The 19697-nt window shown below is 43.6% G+C and overlaps 1 protein-coding gene across 1 annotated transcript in view; it reads right to left on the bottom strand.

Annotated features, from left to right (window-relative positions):
• The window catches only part of LOC135546401 (max-binding protein MNT-like), a 29486-nt gene that overhangs the window by 5790 nt on the left and 3999 nt on the right, over positions 1 to 19697 (bottom strand). The window contains 4 exon segments of the mRNA XM_064974790.1: positions 11657 to 11768; positions 12587 to 12628; positions 13060 to 13435; positions 13438 to 13731. Of these exon segments, the coding sequence (XP_064830862.1) occupies positions 11657 to 11768; positions 12587 to 12628; positions 13060 to 13435; positions 13438 to 13731 (824 nt within the window).

The following is a 19697-nucleotide window of genomic DNA, read 5'->3' as shown; positions in this document are numbered from 1 at the left end:
CTTCAATAGAGCCAGTAATATCCACATTTTCACTCTTGGCTGGAGACTACTCCAAATGTCATCGGTCATCAATGTGTACACAGAGTTTGCCCCTTCATAATAAATATGATATGCCATTTGTCATAGAACTCCCCATTTGCGTTCATCTAAAGTAAGCTCTAATAAACATCTGCTATCCAGGCCTCTGTTTAAGCAACAGCTGCGGGGACCACTTGCATAAACCATTTTTCTCTTCTCATCAACATGACAAACAAGCCGCCCCTCATCAGTTTATTCTTTATACTGTCTGTTACAGTACATCACACAACCAATGATAACACAAATACCATGTCCTGACCCCATAGTCTCCACTTCATCTATCCATATTGAGACAGGGCTATATGCTCTGACCAAGAGATCCTTCGCTCTCCCTGCACAGAAACTATGTCAATCATATATTACCGTCAAAACGACACCACAGCCACATCCTGAGTGTTTACAACAGTCGATACATAATGTACTGTCTAGATAATGTTTCTTCAGAAGGTCATTATGAGTCACTACTGCATCGACTTCACTTCCACGGTAGACTGAGTAGAGTTGAGCAACTGGCTTCCTGCTGCATTCATGTTTATGGGAGCGTCATATAGCCATTTAAACAGAGGGACGAGCAGTGTGAGAGTCTAAACAGGGGGAGATTAGCAGAAGAAAACAAAGCCTGGCCAGACAGGAGCCATTAATGGCCGAGACTTGTACCAGGACCAGAAACGTTGGGATTCCAGAGAATCCCAGGAAATTCCACGGTGGAAAAACGAACTAGTACTGAGTGTGGCACTACAGTTGTTAGACAAGAATCAACTGTGTGTATGTCTCCTTATGCGGGCCCCTCCCATCGTTTTAAACCACATTAACATTACAGCCAGCATCATGACCGGGCAGGGAGCACAACTGTGTGAAAGGAAGAACAGAGAGAGAGACCTGGATAGAGGGAGGGAGCATGGAGAGAGAGGTGCTGGGCAGTGGCTCTCTGACCTAGTTCATCTTTTCTGGTCAGCTGTCACAGGCCTGACAAAACAGGCTGTAGTGGGCAGGGCAGGTCTGTACGAGGGAGGGCAGCAAGGAGAGAGAGATTATACCATCTGTCGGTCTGCCTGGGAGACCGAAAACAACTAGGAAGAACACCATGATGGAGTCTGCCGGGACACAAAACCTTTATATTTACTTTATGAGAGACAGAGACATTAAGTTTCACTCTCCCTCCTCAAAGGGTATTGCCCAATTACGACTAGGTTCAGAAGACGATGGAATCATGACTAGCCAGTCAAGACTAGAGTAACAACTAGCCAATCAATCAGAACGAGGCTAAGAAGACTGAAATCATAAATTACCAATCAGAACGAGGATAAAAGGACTAGAATCACGGCTAGCCAATCAGGACAAGGTTACAAAAGGCTGGACTCATCTATGACAGAGCCATAAAGCCGTTTGCTCACAGATCTGGACTTCCTGTAACTGTGTATAATGTAGGTAGGTGTGGCTAGGTACAAATTCTAAATTTGTACAATTACTGTACAGTATGGAAGTATAAATAGATGTCAGGCCAATTGCAGGTCTTCAGATAGATAGGATGCCCTGCTGTCACGCACACAAACCCTATTCCTTACTATACATGACCTGTCTAGTCTACATGTGTGAACTGCTCCCTCACCCCTGAGGACAGAAAGGAGGTGTGTGTGTGTGTGATGACACTATGCAGCCTATAGAACAGGTGAAGTGTGTGTGTGCGATGACACTGACAGGTAAGGTGTGTGATGAGACTGCTGTGCAGTCTAGAGCTAAAGACCAGATATGTCATTCTCTCTTGATTGAACTGTTAGGGCAGATTACAGTTAAAACAACTATGACAGCTAGTCTGGTGTTTATGGCTCTATCAGTCCAGTAGAAGGCGTACTGCTGCAGACTCCCCTGCCTGGCTGGTGGTGAGTCACCTATTTATCCTATCCTAGACAGACCTCAGAGGGAGGTGTGTTTGTTTCATCGACAGCACTCTGCTCCAATCAGATCCCCCCAACCCCTCCTGCCCCACCTTCTACTCGCAGACCTGTCTGCATTCCTTGTCTCAACAAATTAGATACTGGAGTCCCCCCATTTTGTTGTCACGGCAACAGCTGAAAACCACCATTGTTTCCTTGGCAACCCGTCAGGTGATAAGCAGCACATTGTCCCAGTGTGCCAGCTGTACCATGGTAGAATATTAAAACAGGCATAAAAAAAACATACATCAGCGATCAAATAAACAATGCTATAACAACGGTTGCAGAACGCAGGCATAAAGCCAACACTAACACAGAGACAGTCGTATGTGAATGTGAGTGTGGGGGCATGTCTTTGCAAGCATGCTCATGAGAACATACGGTGGAATTCTGTGGGCCAGATGCTGTATGTACTACTCACTGCCCTACAAAAACACCCAGACCCACTGAACTCACTGATACAACGACTATGGCCCCACCTCAGTCACTATGCCATCTAGTAGCTAGCTGCGTCTAGACATTAACACACCTCTATATGCTTGCTATACTAGCTGTAGTTTTCATCGGTACGGCTGTTCTATACTGTCCTTGAAGATAGGCAAACACTCTGCGAGGCAATCTGTACTACTATCACAGTCTAGACAGCAAGGATAGCTGCCCCTCTCCCCCATTCAAGAACATAGAACGCAACAGCTAGGGTGAGACTAGATAAAAACGGTGTACCTGATAAACAGGCCAAGAACCGCAGATGGACACTACAGAACACATGACAAGAACCCAGAGAAAGCATGGCAGCACCTCTTCAGTATCAGCCTGTATTGATCCACCCACTACTAAGTTCCTACCATCCTTAAACACAGAAAGAAAGAGCCCTGCAGCTACAACAACGCCGTCCATACTACATCAAGCGAAGCTGGGGAGACAGGGTTACAATTAGCTTTGTTTCATTCACACGTGACAAACATGACTTCCTCCCTTCCCCCTTCTTTCCTCAGAGGAGTAGTGGGGCCTCTGTCTGCGTGAAATAAAGTAGAGCAGGACGCAGAGCAGGACAGGGCCGTGTGTGTGTGTGTGTGTGTGTAAACACCGCTCAGGCGGCGTGACATACAATGCAGGTGCTGAGCACATGGCCCCACAGCCAGGCTGTACTCACTGACTCACTTTTGCAGCACTGCTGAGACAGATAGCGCTACGCTAGCCTAAACTAGCTAGCGTGACAGGCATCCAGCCAACCACGTTACGGAAAAACCACTCCTTCAGTGCACGGCGCTGGCTAATTAGACTTGGGGACACTGGTCTTTTGACTAGCGTTTGCAGTGATTGTCAGTAACTGTAAACCTTCTCACTGGGTCCCAAATTGGAATTGAAAACAAAAAAGTTGCATTTTATTGGTAATAGCCCCAAATAACTACTTTAGGGTGTGTGTACGCAAGCGCTGTGTTCGTGTTTCTGTGTTAAAACTGGGTGGTAAAATGGCCTAATTTGATAGTCCTTGTCATTTAATGAATTATATAATCTTGATGCATTGTTGCCAGTCACTATGAGGAAGAGTTGCTAAGGACGAAAGGCCACTATCAAAATCCTTTCCAATCTTTCTGACTGGCACTGTGCTTTGCTAGAATGAGAGCACTGTGAACAATACAAAACAGCAACTCTGTCGTCTCGACTCCTCAATCTCAGCGGTTGGCAGAGGATGGAGTGGCCATTACCGGCTGTGTGGAACTGAACAGCAAACTCACTTTTCTAACATCTGTTATATGCAAGCTGTGACAGTGAGAGTCAAGGTTACTTAATACAAACAGGGCTGAAGGAAATGGCACAACATGTAATCTTGCTGCGACAGTCTGGATAAAGGAACAGTATGTTTTCTTAAAATTGAAAAGAGCAGAAAAATGTTGTTGCTCTTGAAAAGGTGATGGTTCAAACCTGACCAAGATGCTGTTTCAACACGGCAATGACAATAGTTCAAAACAAGTAACATTCCCTTATTCCAGCTTGGGACAAAGGTCACACCCTCACAGGGGGCCCTGGCCCAAAAACACAACGTCTGACCCTCCCAACGAGATGAGATAGGCTCTGGAGCTGCTTTGAAAGGACGTGTCATTGAGAATCAGAACTGAACAACTAGGTGACCCACAGTATTTTATAGGCCTCTTTTGATGACATAAATCCTTAAACAAGGCCTGGAATCAAAGAAGAAAATAAAACACTAACAATTCAAAAACCTGTGATTTCCTCTCAATAGAAAACAATTTTTTCTCAATGGAAACAGAATGAATTCGAAAATGTCAAATTCGTTCATTCAAAGAATTGGACTTGGAAAGGGAACTAAGTTAAAATCTCTGCCCGTGAAAAATAAACTCTAAAATCATGATCTACTCTTAAAACACAGAAATGCTCATATTTGCAACATCAAGTACTTTGTATTATATTGATATGATCTGACATGAGCAGCTTTCCCCTCCACATGGAACTGCACATTTCCCCCGAAACAGCACAGCTCTTCTTCCCAAACAGGTTCCGTCAGAGTCCTTCTGTCGCCAATGAAATCTAATAGGCTGGGTAAAATGAGCCTGGTGTTTACGGCTGTCTGTGCATGTCCCCTCCCTCTCTTTCCCTCCCCTCCAGTTAGCAGCTAGCTAAGTCTCCCTCCCCGGCAGTTCCAGGCGAGGAGATAGATAGCCACAGCTCAGTGCTAAAGCTGTGGGGGGGTGATGTTACAAAGCTCAGGCTAGCCATGTGCTCTCTTGCTCATGTGGCCCTATGAGCAGTGTGAGGCAGGCTGGAGGGAGGGCTGAAAGAAGAGCGGGAGGAGTCCCAGTGTTGAGCACTCCAGGGTTTAAGAGTTCCAGCCATGGTGCAGCATGGTGTACACAGCCATTCTCCCCATTTCCCTTTCTCCCTAGCCATCTCTCACACACACAGCCATTCTCCCTAGCCATCTCTCACACACAGCCATTCTCCCTTTGTCCCTAGCCATCTCTCACACACACAGCCATTCTCCCTAGCCATCTCTCACACACACAGCCATTCTCCCTAGCCATCTCTCACACACAGCCATTCTCCCTAGCCATCTCTCACACACAGCCATTCTCCCTAGCCATCTCTCACACACAGCCATTCTCCCTAGCCATCTCTCACACACAGCCATTCTCCCTTTGTCCCTAGCCATCTCACACACACAGCCATTCTCCCTTTGTCCCTAGCCATCTCACACACACAGCCATTCTCCCTTTGTCCCTAGCCATCTCACACACAGCCATTCTCCCTTTGTCCCTAGCCATCTCACACACACAGCCATTCTCCCTTTGTCCCTAGCCATCTCACACACACAGCCATTCTCCCTTTGTCCCTAGCCATCTCACACACAGCCACTCACTCTCTCCCCATTTCCCTTTGTCCCTAGCCATCTCTCAAACATTCCATGTTACAGACCACATCTTAAGTCAAAGTCGTAAAGTAACTAATAAAGCCTAACAAAGGACAACTAACTACTGTAGGAGAAAATGTCTAGAGAAAAACTGCTCAAACCGACAAGCATGGGAAGTAAAAATCTGCTTGCAAGCAGGCAGCCTTAAATGCAAGTTCAGCCTTAAATGCAAGTTCAGCCTTAAATGCAAGTTCAGCCTTAAATGCAAGTTCAGCCTTAAATGCAAGTTCAGCCTTAAATGCAAGTTCCTTGTCGGTTTGGTCTCTAGCTTACTCCCTCAGTCACTTCTATGAAAGGAGGAAGAAATGAAACAAGGAAGTGTGACTTGACTTCTCAGCAGAGTGGCCGTTGGCGAGAAGTAACCTCACGGTGACAGTAACCTCGGTGGAAAACAAGAGAAGAGGTATGCTCTGATAAGAGACCCGGCCTGGAGATAACATGATCAGAGTTTCCATTCATAAAGAGTCTCAGAGTAGGAGTGCTGATCTAGTATCAGGTCGCTCCAAACCAAAATAATTGAATTCATTATGATCTAAAAGGCAAAACTGATCCTGGATCAGCACTCCTACCCAGGAGGCCATGTTGCTCAATCAAAGATGACAGACAAAATAAATAAAGTTTAACTAGGCATGTCAGCTAAGAACAAATTATTATTTATACAATGATGGCCTACCAAAAGGTCCTACAGCAGCACCAAGAGATGTTCTGCATAGATTCAGCCAGACCTGGGCCCTGACAAACCTGGGCCCTGACAAACCTGGGCCCTGACAGTAAATCTCAGAAAGACAAAAATAATGATGTTCCAAAAAAAGTCCAGTTGCCAGGACCACAAATACAAATTCCATCAAGACACCGTTGCCCTAGAGCACAAAAAAACTATACATACCTCAGCTCCACAGGTAACTTGCACAAAGCTGTGAACGAGCTGAGAGACAAGGCAAGAAGGGCATTCTAAGCCATCAAAAATAACAACATTTGGCATACCAATTAGGAGCCGGCTAAAAATACCTGAATCAGTTATTTTTATTTGATTTATTTCACCTTTATTTAACCAGGTAGGCAAGTTGAGAACAAGTTATCATTTACAATTGCAACCTGGCCAAGATAAAGCAAAGCAGTTTGACACATACAACACAGAGTTACACATGGGGTAAAACAAACATTCAGTCAATAATACAGTATAAACAAGTCTATATACGATGTGAGCAAATGAGGTGAGATAAGGGAGGTAAATGCAAAGAAAGGCCATGGTGGCGAAGTAAACACAATATAGCAAGTAAAACACTGGAATGGTAGATTTGCAGTGGAAGAATGTGCAAGGTAGAGATAGAAATAATGGGGTGCCAATGAGCAAATACAGTAGGGGTGGTAGTTGTTTGGGCTAAATTATAGACGGGCTATAATCTGTGAGCTGCTCTGACAGCTGGTGCTTAAAGTTATAGAACCCATTGCCCTTCATCATTGTGAAGTCTGGGGTCCGCTCACCAACAAAGATTTCACAAAATGGTACAAACGCCAAATTAAGACTGCATGCAGAATTCTGCTAAAATATCCTATGTACAATGTAAAACATGAAATATTGCATGCAGAGCAGAATTAGGCGGATACCAGCTAATTATCAAAATCCAGAATGATATATACAGTGCCTTGCGAAAGTATTCGGCCCCCTTGAACAAAAGGTGGCGCTACAAAGTATTAACTTAAGGGGGCTGAATAATTTTGCACGCCCAATTTTTCAGTTTTTGATTTGTTAAAAAAGTTTGAAATATCCAATAAATGTCGTTCCACTTCATGATTGTGTCCCACTTGTTGTTGATTCTTCACAAAAAAAATACAGTTTTATATCTTTATGTTTGAAACCTGAAATGTGGCAAAAGGTCGCAAAGTTCAAGGGGGCCGAATACTTTCGCAAGGCACTGTATACATTTCTACAACCACCTAAAAAGGAAGTGACCTGTTGCCACAAGAAAAGGGCAACTAATGAAGAACAAACACCATTGTAAACACAACCCATGTTTACGTTTTTTAATTTTCCCTTTTGTACTTGAACTATTTGCACATCGCTACAACACTGCATGTATGTGTGTGTATACACTGCTCAAAAAAATAAAGGGAACACTTAAACAACACAATGTAACTCCAAGTCAATCACAATTCTGTGAAATCAAACTGTCCACTTAGGAAGCAACACTGATTGACAATAAATTTCACATGCTGTTGTGCAAATGGAATAGACAACAGGTGGAAATTATAGGCAATTAGCAAGACACCCCCAATAAAGGAGTGGTTCTGCAGGTGGTGACCACAGACCAATTCTCAGTTCCTATGCCTCCTGGCTGATGTTTAAGTTCACTTTTGAATGCTGGCAGTGCGTTCACTCTAGTGGTAGCATGAGACGGACTCTACAACCCACACAAGTGTCTCAGGTAGTGCAGCTCATCCAGGATGGCACATCAATGCGAGCTGTGGCAAGAAGGTTTGCTGTGTCCGTCAGCGTAGTGTCCAGAGCATGGAGGCGCTACCAGGAGACAGGCCAGTACATCAGGAGACGTGAAGGAGGCCGTAGGATGGCAACAACCCAGCAGCAGGACCGCTACCTCCGCCTTTGTGCAAGGAGGAGCAGGAGGTGCACTGCCAGAGCCCTGCAAAATGACCTCCAGCAGGCCACAAATGTGCATGTGTCTGCTCAAACGGTCAGAAACAGACTCCATGAGTGTGGTATTGGGGCCCGACGTCCACAGGTGGGGGTTGTGCAAGAGGAAGGCATTGATGCTATTGACCGCCCGTTCCCCAGACCTGAATCCAATTGAGCACATCTGGGACATCATGTCTCGCTCCATCCAACAACGCCACGTTGCACCACAGACTGTCCAGGAGTTGGTGGATGCTTTAGTCCAGGTCTGGGAGGAGATCCCTCAGAAGAGCCTCCGCCACCTCATCAGGAGCATGCCCAGGCATTGTAGGGAGGTCATACAGGCACGTGGAGGCCACACACACTACTGAGCCTCATTTTGACTTGTTTTAAGGACATTACATCAGTTGGATCAGCATGTAATTTGGTTTTCCACTTTAATTTTGAGTGTGACTCCAAATCCAGACTTCCATGGGTTGATAAATTTGATTTCCATTGATAATTTGTGTGATTTTGTTGTCAGCACATTCAACTATGTAAAGAAAAGTATTTAATAAAAATATTTCATTCGTTCAGATCTAGGATGTGTTATTTTAGTGTTCCCTTTTGAGCAGTGTATATCACACACATAATATGAGATTTGAAATGTCTATTATTTTGGAACTTTGAGTGTAATGCTGCTAGCTGCAGCGACTGAAGGGCTGCCAGCATCACTGTCCAAAGATGAATCAAATGAAAAGTAATCCTCTGCCCAAATCCTCTTATTCAAACTCTGGTGTGGTGCTCATTGGTCACATTTGTAGACTGCCCCACCCTTTGCCCCCAGCCTAAAGTAACAAAAAAAATGGAAGAGGGGATCAAGAGGGGGCGTGTAGAGAGAGAGAGGCGCGTGCAGTCGGGAAACACGTGCCTGCCCTGCACCGGACCTTTAAAACACCCCTCCCCATCATCCCTCTCTCTACTCTTCTTTCCACTCCTCCCTTGCTCTCCCCTAACCCACCACTATTGGAGTGCAACCAATAACAATTAGGGACGAGAACTGCGTGACTCAGCACGACTTCTACTAGTCAACTGTTACCAAGGAGAGAGGCCTGCTATAGGCTTGTGTGTGTGTGTGTGTGTGTGTGTGTGTGTACGGAGCTTGTCTATCAGGAAACGCTGCTCAGTCTGAGCTCCATAGACAGTAGTACTGAGAAGGAGCCTCTTACAGTAAACTGATCAGTAAAAGGGAAGACCGGAGGATGCGATGGTTTTATAGCAACATGAAGCAACTATGCACACATAGGCCTGTGTCACATACTTATTATAACCTCTAAGACTGGTGGGAGTACACTATTCAATATATGTTTTTTATACCAGTATTCAGTCCTGCAAAAGTGCATTATTAAGATGGAAATATATTACAATGTACTGAAAATCTAAAATATAAACGTATGTTAAATTCCTAAAAGTGGAGGACCATGCTCATGTAAATACACCAAGAGTGAAATATATCTGTAGTTGTTTGTTTGTTTCCTGGTCAGTACGTGCTTTAAATACATCCTAAATCTAGCTTGGCTGTCGGGGGGGGGGGTGCTGGGTCAGTCTGCTAGTCGAACACGCCACACTAACATGGCAGCGTTCCCTCATCACACAGAAAGGGAGGCAGGGGGAGGAGGGAGATTGGGTGACATGAGTTCTGTACACCCACACTGCCCTAGTTTCCCTCTCTCCTAGTCTCTCATAGCCCTCCCTAGCCCCCCTCCATGCACCTCCCAGGGAGGAAAACCCCACCGCTGCCACCAACATACAAGATCAGATCCTCACCAGCACCAGAGGTGGAGGTGCACAGGAAAGTAGTGTGTGTGCATATTAAACAAGCACACACACAGCAAACATAGCAACAGGAACTCGATCACATCACTCCTGAGTTAAAGTAGCTTAGTCGAAGACCTTTGTACACCGGTCATCTGCTTGCACACAGCTTTCGATATACTCCCTGCCAGTATCACACATCATTTCTCATTGAACCACAATTACAGTCATTCCTGTTTCAACCACAAAAGTCCATTAAAAAAAGGTTTTAATCTCATGAGATTAGGTTTTATAACGCTTTTTATTAAGATTATCTTTAATCAATCTTTCAAAAGGGTTTTAATGAACTCTTTGTACATTTTCATTGGAGACTCTGTTCCGCCTATACCCAAAGGCAACAGCGCATATCCAGACAGTTTAGCTTTCTGCTTGAGACTAGAAACTTCCTTCCCGCCCCTGGACTAACCAGACCAGACCTAATGACGAGGCGGCAGTGTAGCCTAGTGGTTAGAGCATTGGACTAGTAACCGAAAGGTTGCAAGTTCAAATCCCTGAGCTGACAAGGTACAAAATATGTCCTTCTGCCCCTGAACAGGCAGTTAACCCACTGTTCCTAGGCCGTCATTGAAAATAAGAATTTGTTCTTAACTGACTTGCCTAGTAAAATAAAAGGTAAAAAAAATAAATAAAAAAAAGACGTTGCCAAGAACACCAAGGACCTTAGGATATACAAAGCAGCTCCAATGTCAGCCTACTGGCACTAACACAAAATAAGGGTTGTTATCATCTTAGTTCATTTTAAATTAATTGCCATTTACACCAATTTTGTAACAGACAGTTTGCCCACACAAGAAACCACCTGGAGATGTGGTGGAATATACACCATCACTTCATACTGAAGAAGCAACAGAAAAGTTCAGTGCTCAGACAGTTCCTAGCAACACCACCAGACAGTACACCAGTGGTCGGCAACAGGCAGCCCAAAACCAACCTGCGAGTGATTTATTTTGTCCCCCCCCCCCCCAAAGTATTTTAGTTTTTTTGTCCCAAAACAATGTTGTACCTGTAAAAAAAATGTAAAAATGTTAAGAAAATGACAAAACTAAATAAATTTAACATCACTAGAAATTCTGCAAAAAAAATGTTTAATTTAGTCACTGTTCACAAAGTATTCTCACAAATAAAAAAGGAGACATGATCGTGTCTCAATGTAATCAAGGTATGAAATTGTTATTTTCAAATACAAATCTCACTTGGTCTTAGTCAATTCGCAGTGTACAAATTATTATAATCATGTTCTGGTCCCTGATCGGTCTGCGGCTGACTTTAAAAAAAATGTAAACTTTATTTAACTAGGCAAGTCAGTAAGGAACAAATTCTTATTTACAATGACGGCATAGGAACAGTGGGTTAACTGCCTTGTTCAGGGGCAGAAAAACAGATTTTTACCATGTCAGCTCGGGATTCAATCTAGCAACCTTCCGGTTACTAGTATAATGCTCTAACCACTAGGCTACCTGCTGCCCCAAATCTAGTTGCCTACCCCTGCAGTACACGGTCTGCCAACAACACATATTAAATAATCCACAAGTATAAAACTCCAACTTCGTTACTGGAAAAAAGCTTCTTCAAACAAAGCTTCACAGAAAACTGACCCTGCTCCCTTTGACAGGGAAACAATCAACATTGGAAAACTAGTAAATTCAATTGTGAAAATCGACACTGAATTCAACATCTCAGTAGTAGTTTCTCCTTTGCTCAGCCATGCAGTTCTTCTAGGTTGCTTACCTGTATATATCGGAGGGCGCTCCTCAGGACACTGAGGTTCGAGGTCTTCTTCTCGTCTGCATTGGGGATGTTTTTCTTCAGGGTGTCAAAGCACTCTTTCAGGTGAGCACGTCTGAGTGTAAGGGATGGAGGGATGAAGGTAGAGAGAAGAGCCTTTTAGTTAGAGGAAGAGGCAGGACGAGACGTGATTTCACATATTCAGATTCAAAAAGAAAAAAAATGCTGCGAACCAATTTACCATTTGGGACTTAGAAATAATTCCTAGTAACATAAGACACATTGAACAGGTTTCTGTTTCCTGGTAAAACATCTCTGATAAAGGATACAGGCAGGGGTACGGCAACAACTCCCCTGCTTAGTCCCGTTCTGGGCATTATAACCCTACTATTACACTACATGGAAGTACTAGCAGAATAAGCAGAACATTCAAAGCCATTAACAAGTCCAAGATGACAATTATCATCTGACAAATGCAATAGCTATAGATTGGCCATAAGTGAATAAATGGGAGAATAAGTTGTTCTTAGAACAGGACAGAGAAGCAAGCAAGCAACTCGGTTGAAAAAAAAGACGTGGGCAATAAGTGGGCTCCCGAGTTGCGCAGTGGTCTAAGGCACTATATCTCAGTGCAAGAGGCATCACTACAGTCCCCGGTTCAAATTCAGGCTGTATCACATCCAGCAGTGATTGGGAGTCCCATAGGGAGGCACACAATTGGCCTAGCTTCGTGCGGGTTTGGCCAGGGTAGGCCGTCATTGTAAATAAGAATGTTCTTAACTGACTTACCTAGTTAAATAAAAAGGTTCAATTATATATTTAAAAAGTACATAAATAAAAGTGCACACCTAATCTCAACCTTAAACTGTCCTGTGCAAAGAGCTCAACCCTCTTTGTTTAATAAAGGCGACCATGGGAGAGAGATGCACCCACCTGTTTTTCTCAAGCTTGTTATGTACTTCTCTTGTCCCTGCCCTGTAAAAGCACAGATCGGAGCACATTATAAGATTGGGTGTCCAGAATGGGCAAGACGACGAGACTCACAGAACAAGAATCAAAATAACCAACAAATATAAAGTACTCCATCATCTTCTACTTTACTTCAACAATATACTGTATAATATGCACAGGGAGCTAATTGGATCTGATTATTGCACAATTGTCCAATCAGGACATACCCATTATGAAGTACATATGCCAAGAATCATTTAGTCCAAGAATTCTTCAGTGCAGTGACTTTTCATGTTTTGTGATTCTTCCGATACCGTTGGTGCCTTACCACTCAACAAGTGACTGACAATCACAGGCACAGTTACAGACAAAGGAAAACTAAAAGGCAAATGGAGGAAAAAATCCAAACAAAGTTCAAACCATCCTCTCCTATAAATAACTAAATGGCCACTTACCCTCCAGGCCTCTTCTTCCCGTCCAGGTCAGGGGGGCTGCCTCGGCCCCCAACAGGGCTGGTCTGGCCTCCGCACGGAGTCTGGGGGGGCCCTGGCTGGGGGAGTAAGGAATGCAGCTGGGAGGCTGAGACGATGGAGCCAGGGTAGGGTTGCACCAGCTGGGGAGACTGCTGTTGTTGCTTCTGCAGCAGTTTATGGCTTCCAGATTGTGGGGAAACAATCTGTGGAAGGTGATGGTGGTAATGATTCTGCTTGTGGTTGCCAGATTGAGCCAAAGACAAGTGGTGGGAGTGGTCTGTCTTCACCTGAGGAGAGAGAGCCAAAAGCACACCCTGTCCCTGGTGGCCCTGCCCTGGAGAGTGAGGGTCCCTCCTGGGGAGGCCAGGTGGGGTGTTGCCCCAGCCTGGGGGGACAGGGTGGTGGAAGAGGGGGTTGGGACGGTGGGGGGCAGACCTGTGTGGTTGGAGGTCATCATGGGGATAGGGATGACAGTCATGGAGGGGGGTGGCAGCGGGGGCGGGACAAAGGCGGGGCAGCGCTCTGAGTAGGGGCAGGAGTCTTCTGCTCGGGTCACATAGTTCATCTGGATGGGGGAGGAGTAGGTAGTGACATCATTGCATTTGTGGTCAGATAGCTGTTCGAGGAGAAGCTTCTCCCGCAGCTCATTCTCCTCTGTGGGGAGAGAAAGACAGCATGGTTAGAGGACAGAGCATGCTAACAGTTAGAGCAGCAAGGTTAAGTACCAGCAGAAACATTTCACAACATTTCTAGCGTCCTCTGACTAATCTCCATCTAGTGAGTTTGACAGCCGGGTTCACTCATCAACGAACACTACAAATCAATAAACAAAAAAGAGGGGAGGGAGGAAAACTAGAATAGCTGGAATGAAGAATTCAGCCAGCCATTCACCGAGCTAGCAGTGTTCACAGCTTACATTGCCGTTGTATGGTCTGAAATGAAATAGGATGCCAGACACTGACATACGTTCATACCAGACCTGTAGGCATAGACCTCATCCTGCCTCCTGGAACTCTGCCAGCTTATAAGAGCCGTATAATGCAGCCGCAATGCCTTGCCTACCAGAACAGTGAAACTAGTTACAAGAATTGACATTATACTAAACAGAGCTTGTCTTTGAGGGAATCCTGTAGTGCACTATATAGAGAATAGGTGCCATGTCCAAGTCCTCATTACGTTGCACTTCTTGGTGCTGGCTGGTTGCCTGGCTACATGACAAACTCAATGCTGTTTATTCTTTTAACGAGTTGATTCACACAGGTCTGGAGTAGAGGTCGACCGATTATGATTTTTCAACACCGATTATTCGAGGATCAAAAAAAAATAGATTAAATCGGACAATTTTTAAAAATGTATTTAATTTGTAATAATGACAATTACAACAATACTGAATGAACACTTATTTTAACTTAATATAACACATCAATAAAAATCAATTTAGCCTTCAATTTGGTTTAAATAATGCACAAACAGTGTTGGAGAAGAAAGTAAAAGTGCAATATTTGCCATGTAAGAAAGCTAACGTTTAAGTTCCTTGCCCAGAACATGAGAACATATGAAAGCTGGTGGTTCCTTTTAACATGAGTCTTCAATATTCCCAGGTAAGAAGTTTGAGGTTGAGGTCATTATAGGAATTATAGGACTATTTCTCTCTATACCATTTGTATTTCATATACCTTTGACTATTGGATGTTCTTATAAGCACTTTAGTATCGCCAGTGTAACAGTATAGCTTCTGTCCCTCTCCTCGCCCCTAACTGGGCTCGAACCAGGAACACATCGACAACAGCCTCCCTCGAAGCAGCGTTACCCATCGCTCCACAAAAACTGTGGCCCTTGCAGAGCAAGGGGAACAATTACTCCAAGTCTCAGAGCGAGTGACGAGTTTGAAACACTATTAGCGTGCACCCCACTAATTAGCCAGCCATTTCACATTGGTTACACCAGCCTAATCTCGGGAGTTGATAGGCTTGAAGTCATAAACAGCTCAATGCTTGAAGCATTACGAAGAGCTGCTGGCAATCGCACGAAAGTGCCGTTTGAATGAATGCTTACGAGCCTGCTGCTGACTACCATCGCTCAGTCAGACTGCTCTATCAAATAATATATTTAATTATAACATGATAACACACAGAAATACGAGCCTTATGTCATTAACATGGTCCGGAAACTAGCATTTCGAAAATAAAACGTTTATTCTTTCAGTGAACGACGAAACCGTTCCGTATTTTATCTAACGGGTGGCATCCATAAGTCTAAATATTCCTGTTAACATTGAAAGTTGTGCAATGTATGTCATAATTACGTAAAATTCTGGCAAATTAGATCGCAACGAGCCAGGCGGCACAAACTGTCGCATATACCCTGATGCTGCATGCAATGAATGCAAGAGAAGTGACACAACTTCCCCAGTTAAAAGAAATTCATGTTAGCAGGCAATATTAACCTGTTGAAACTCTGGGGGCGCTATATCATTTTTGGATAAAAAGACGTGCCCGTTTTAAGCGCAATATTTTGTCACAAAAAGATGCTCGACTATGCATATAATTGGTAGCTTTGGAAAGAAAACACTCTGACGTGTCCAGAACTGCAAAGATATTCTCTGTGCGTGCCCTAGAACGTGAGCTACAGGCAAAACCAAGATGAGACGGCATCCAGGAAATGAGCAGGATTTTTGAGGCTCCGTTTTCCATTGTCTCCTTATATGGCTGTGAATGCGAGAGGAACGAGCCTGCCCTTTCTGTCGTTTCCCCAAGGTGTCTGCAGCATTGTGACGTATTTGTAGGCATATCATTGGAAGATTGACCATAAGAGACCACATTTACCAGGTGTCCGCCCGGTGTCCTGCGCCGAAATTGGTGCGCAAAACTCAGCTGCAAGTATTTTTCCATGGAATTTAGAGAAGAAAGCAGGCTTCCACGAACGATATATCAATGAAGAGATATGTGAAAAAACACCTTGAGGATTGATTCCAAACAACGTTTGCCATGTTTCGGTCGATATTATGGAGTTAATTCGGAAAAAGTTTGACGTTGTAGGTGACTGAATTTTCGGTTCGTTTCGGTAGCCAAAACGGAGCGATTTCTCCTACACAAAGACGCTTTCAGGAAAAACTGCACATTTGCTATGTAACTGAGTCTCCTCATTGAAAACATCCGAAGCTCTTCAAAGGTAAATGATTTTATTTATTTGGTTATCTGGTTTTTGTGAAAATGTTGCGTGCTAAATGCTACTCAAAATGCTAAGCTAGCTTAGCATACTCTTACACAAATTAGTGAATTGCTATGGTTCAAAAGCATATTTTGAAAATCTGAGATGACAGTGTTGTTAAGAAAAGGCTAAGCTTGAGAGTAGGCGCATTATTTTCATTTTATTTGCGATTTTCAGAAATCGTTAACGTTGCGTTATGCTAATGAGCCTGAGGCTTTAGTCACGATCCCGGATCCGGGATGGGGAGTTTCAAGAGGTTTTAACTAAATATGCATGTTTAAAAATATATACTTGTGTATTGATTTTAAGAAAGGCGTTGATGTTTATGGTTAGGTACACATTGGTGCAACGACTGTGCTTTTTCGCGAATGCGCTTGTTAAATCACCCATAAGATAAGTTTAATGCTAGCTAGCACCTTACCGTGGCTCCTTGCTGCACTTGCGTAACAGGTAGTCAGCCTGCCACGCAGTCTCCGTGGAGTGTATGTAGTGTAATCGGCGTCCAAAAATGCCGACTACAGATTGTTATGAAAACTTGAAAATCGTCCATTCCGATTAATCGGTCGACCTCTAGTCTGTAGTATGACAGGGGAACTGACTGACAGTGTGTGTGGTAAAATCTGTGCTGCACTCAGTTTGTGAGATTATTATATATATTTTTGGAATAGGGAGTGGGGTATATTCCAAGGTCAGTGTGTCCAAGTAAAAGCAGGTTTTATGCCTCTAGCCCCATCCCATTCATACGGGCATAGTTCCAATGTAAAAAGGGATATATTCTGTTGGGATATTACACGCTTCTGTAATTCCCCAAACTAAATCTCCTTACTGGAGACCCATATGCAACGACTGTAGCATGTGTAGGGCTACATACTGTAAAGAGTTTGTGAAACTTAGAGCAGAAGCAGAATTGTTTTTCTGGGAAGCTTCCTTCTGTGATATCTCCACATCTACTGAGAGCACGGAGAGAAAGAGAGACTTGTCTGTTAGAACAGTTCAGTACCGATACTCTTAACATAAAGTCCACGTGCTGTCCTTTGAGAATGAGCTCACATTGTGTTGAAAGAACAAGGAATACGCAATGTCGTCTCAGAGTGGGCGAGAAAAGACGACAACCTGAACAAGCCAGAGAGACAAAGGAAAAGAGAGGGTTGAATCCCTGAGTTCTAGCAACGACCTCACCTATCTTCATCCAATCAGATTGGAGAATCACCCCCCCCCCCCCCAACAGCACGTGTTTCAATGTGTAGATACTTGGGGGAAGGGGGGTGTCCAGTTGCCATGGTAACAGCAGTGTTAGAACCCGTCAGACACAAGAGAGCTTTTACATCCTTTACGTTGATAAGGGGTGGAGCAGGGCCATGCCAAGTCTGGCCATTACAGCACGTTAGCTACACAATGTTGCCTTCTTCCCTTCGACCACCATATCCAATTGGGTTGTTCTGAGAACCTTTCAGAAGTGTGGGAGATAGAGGTCATACAATGGATTGGCCCAAGCTGTGGTACTTTACCTGATTATCGGGAGGGTATAGCTGACTGTAGTCAAAAATATTGACAAAAGCGAAAGTCTCAAAGTATAGCATAACAGTGTGTCTGTCAGTCACAATAACGCTCTCTGCCTGCACATCATCCAAAAGAGGCTAATTGCATAACATACATGGAACATGATTTCACAGTGAACACAGGCATTGGACATATTTTCTTCATAGCCAGGAACAAGTAACAGCTCTGCTCTCCGCAGCACAGCAGAGGCCAGATCATCAGAGACACAAAGCCACCAGTCTTAAATAAGAGTCTCAAATAAATAGCAGATCATAGCCGCGGGAAGTAGTTTGGGGGTGCTGCGATATTGTTCTTCGAGTGTATGTGGGGGTTACCCACATGCTTCAGACGGCTATCGGGTCGCTAATACAGGACTATTAAAAGGCCCACTGCACTACTTTTGTGAAATGTTTTAATTTATTTTTGATTCCCCCCTTATTAACCTGAACTAGGCCGACTTAAGTTAGTAAAAATAAAATGTTCAAGACCAGGGTTGTATTAGTGCACACCCTAGCACTGTCATCAGTGTAAACAACACCATCATTAGTTTTTAACCACCACCTCAGGCCTATCCACTACACTCATTAGTGACAAATTGCAGTCAGAGTTCAAAGTTCAGGAGCCCAGAGAAGTTGCAGTCCATTAAGTGCTCTCCTCCCAAATACAAGAACAACCCATAAAACCCCAGGAGGACTACATTGGTTTGGACAAACCCCAGAAGGATTGGTTCAACCTTGCCCAGTCACACACCCAGAGTAGGATTCAAAAGGTCAAACTGAGTATATCAAATACAAAGCCAGCACTGTCTAATTCCACTCTACAAGTACATGAGAAGAATGGTCCTTTACAAACCCATTCCAGAGATCAACCCCTGCCCAGAGCTAGGAATAAGTCCTTCTCTACATGAATCTGAGGATGGTCCTTTAAAAACCCATTACATACTTAAAACCTCCCTTTAAGTGCAGAGTACAGAGTGTTGAAACTCCTAAATCAAATAGTATTGGTCACATACACATATTTTGCAGATGCTCTCACGGGTGTAGTGAAACACTTATGTTCCTAGCTCCAACAGTGCAGTAATACCTAATAATACACATTAATATAAGAACAGGCGATGTCAGAGTCCGGAATATAAATATATATGATGGTGTGTATTGCTATTATTGACAGTATATTAATAGAAAATATGTATACAGCAGTAGTTATATGATGAGCCATGACTAGAATACAGTACAAACATAAAGTGGGTAAAACCACGTAAACATTAAAGTGACCAGCATTCAATGACTATGTACACAGGTCATTACCCCTCTGTCCTCTCTGCATATGAATGACAAATCAAGAAACTGACTGGTGGAGTAGGAAGCTGTGGATAAGGTAGAGGAAGGGGTTGTTGTTACTTTTACAATCTTGGTTCTCAACCCATGAGTAATCAGAAGTGAAAGCATTGACCTAAGATGCGAGAGAATGATGCCACTCCTTGGTTTCCGGTAAAATCGGAGAAACAGTCGAGTATAGCCTAATTCTCATGCAATTTATAAACATAATTTTGTAAATCAACGTGAGAGTCAAGTCTGGTATAAGTTTGTTTGTCAACGGCATTAGTTTGTCAATTAAAACACTTTCCAATAACCTTATTTTCTTAACTAAATTGGTTGACTCGAGACTACAATGAGCTCATATATAATAACACACACTTTCAAAGTACACGAAAAACAAGATTCAGTGAGAGGAGTTACTTGGTTAATGTTTGCTTGACTTACTAAATATCTAGTGAAATTTTGCATCGTTTTCAGCTCTGTAGCCTTGATAGAATAGAGTTAAAAACATGTGTAGTTCCACTTATATAACCACTGCACATAGCAGAGGAG

Source organism: Oncorhynchus masou, chromosome 9 (assembly GCF_036934945.1).
Source record: "Oncorhynchus masou masou isolate Uvic2021 chromosome 9, UVic_Omas_1.1, whole genome shotgun sequence".
NCBI lineage: Eukaryota > Metazoa > Chordata > Actinopteri > Salmoniformes > Salmonidae > Oncorhynchus > Oncorhynchus masou.
The sequence above is the reverse complement of the archived record's forward strand: the minus strand, read 5'-3'. Positions and strand labels throughout refer to the sequence as shown.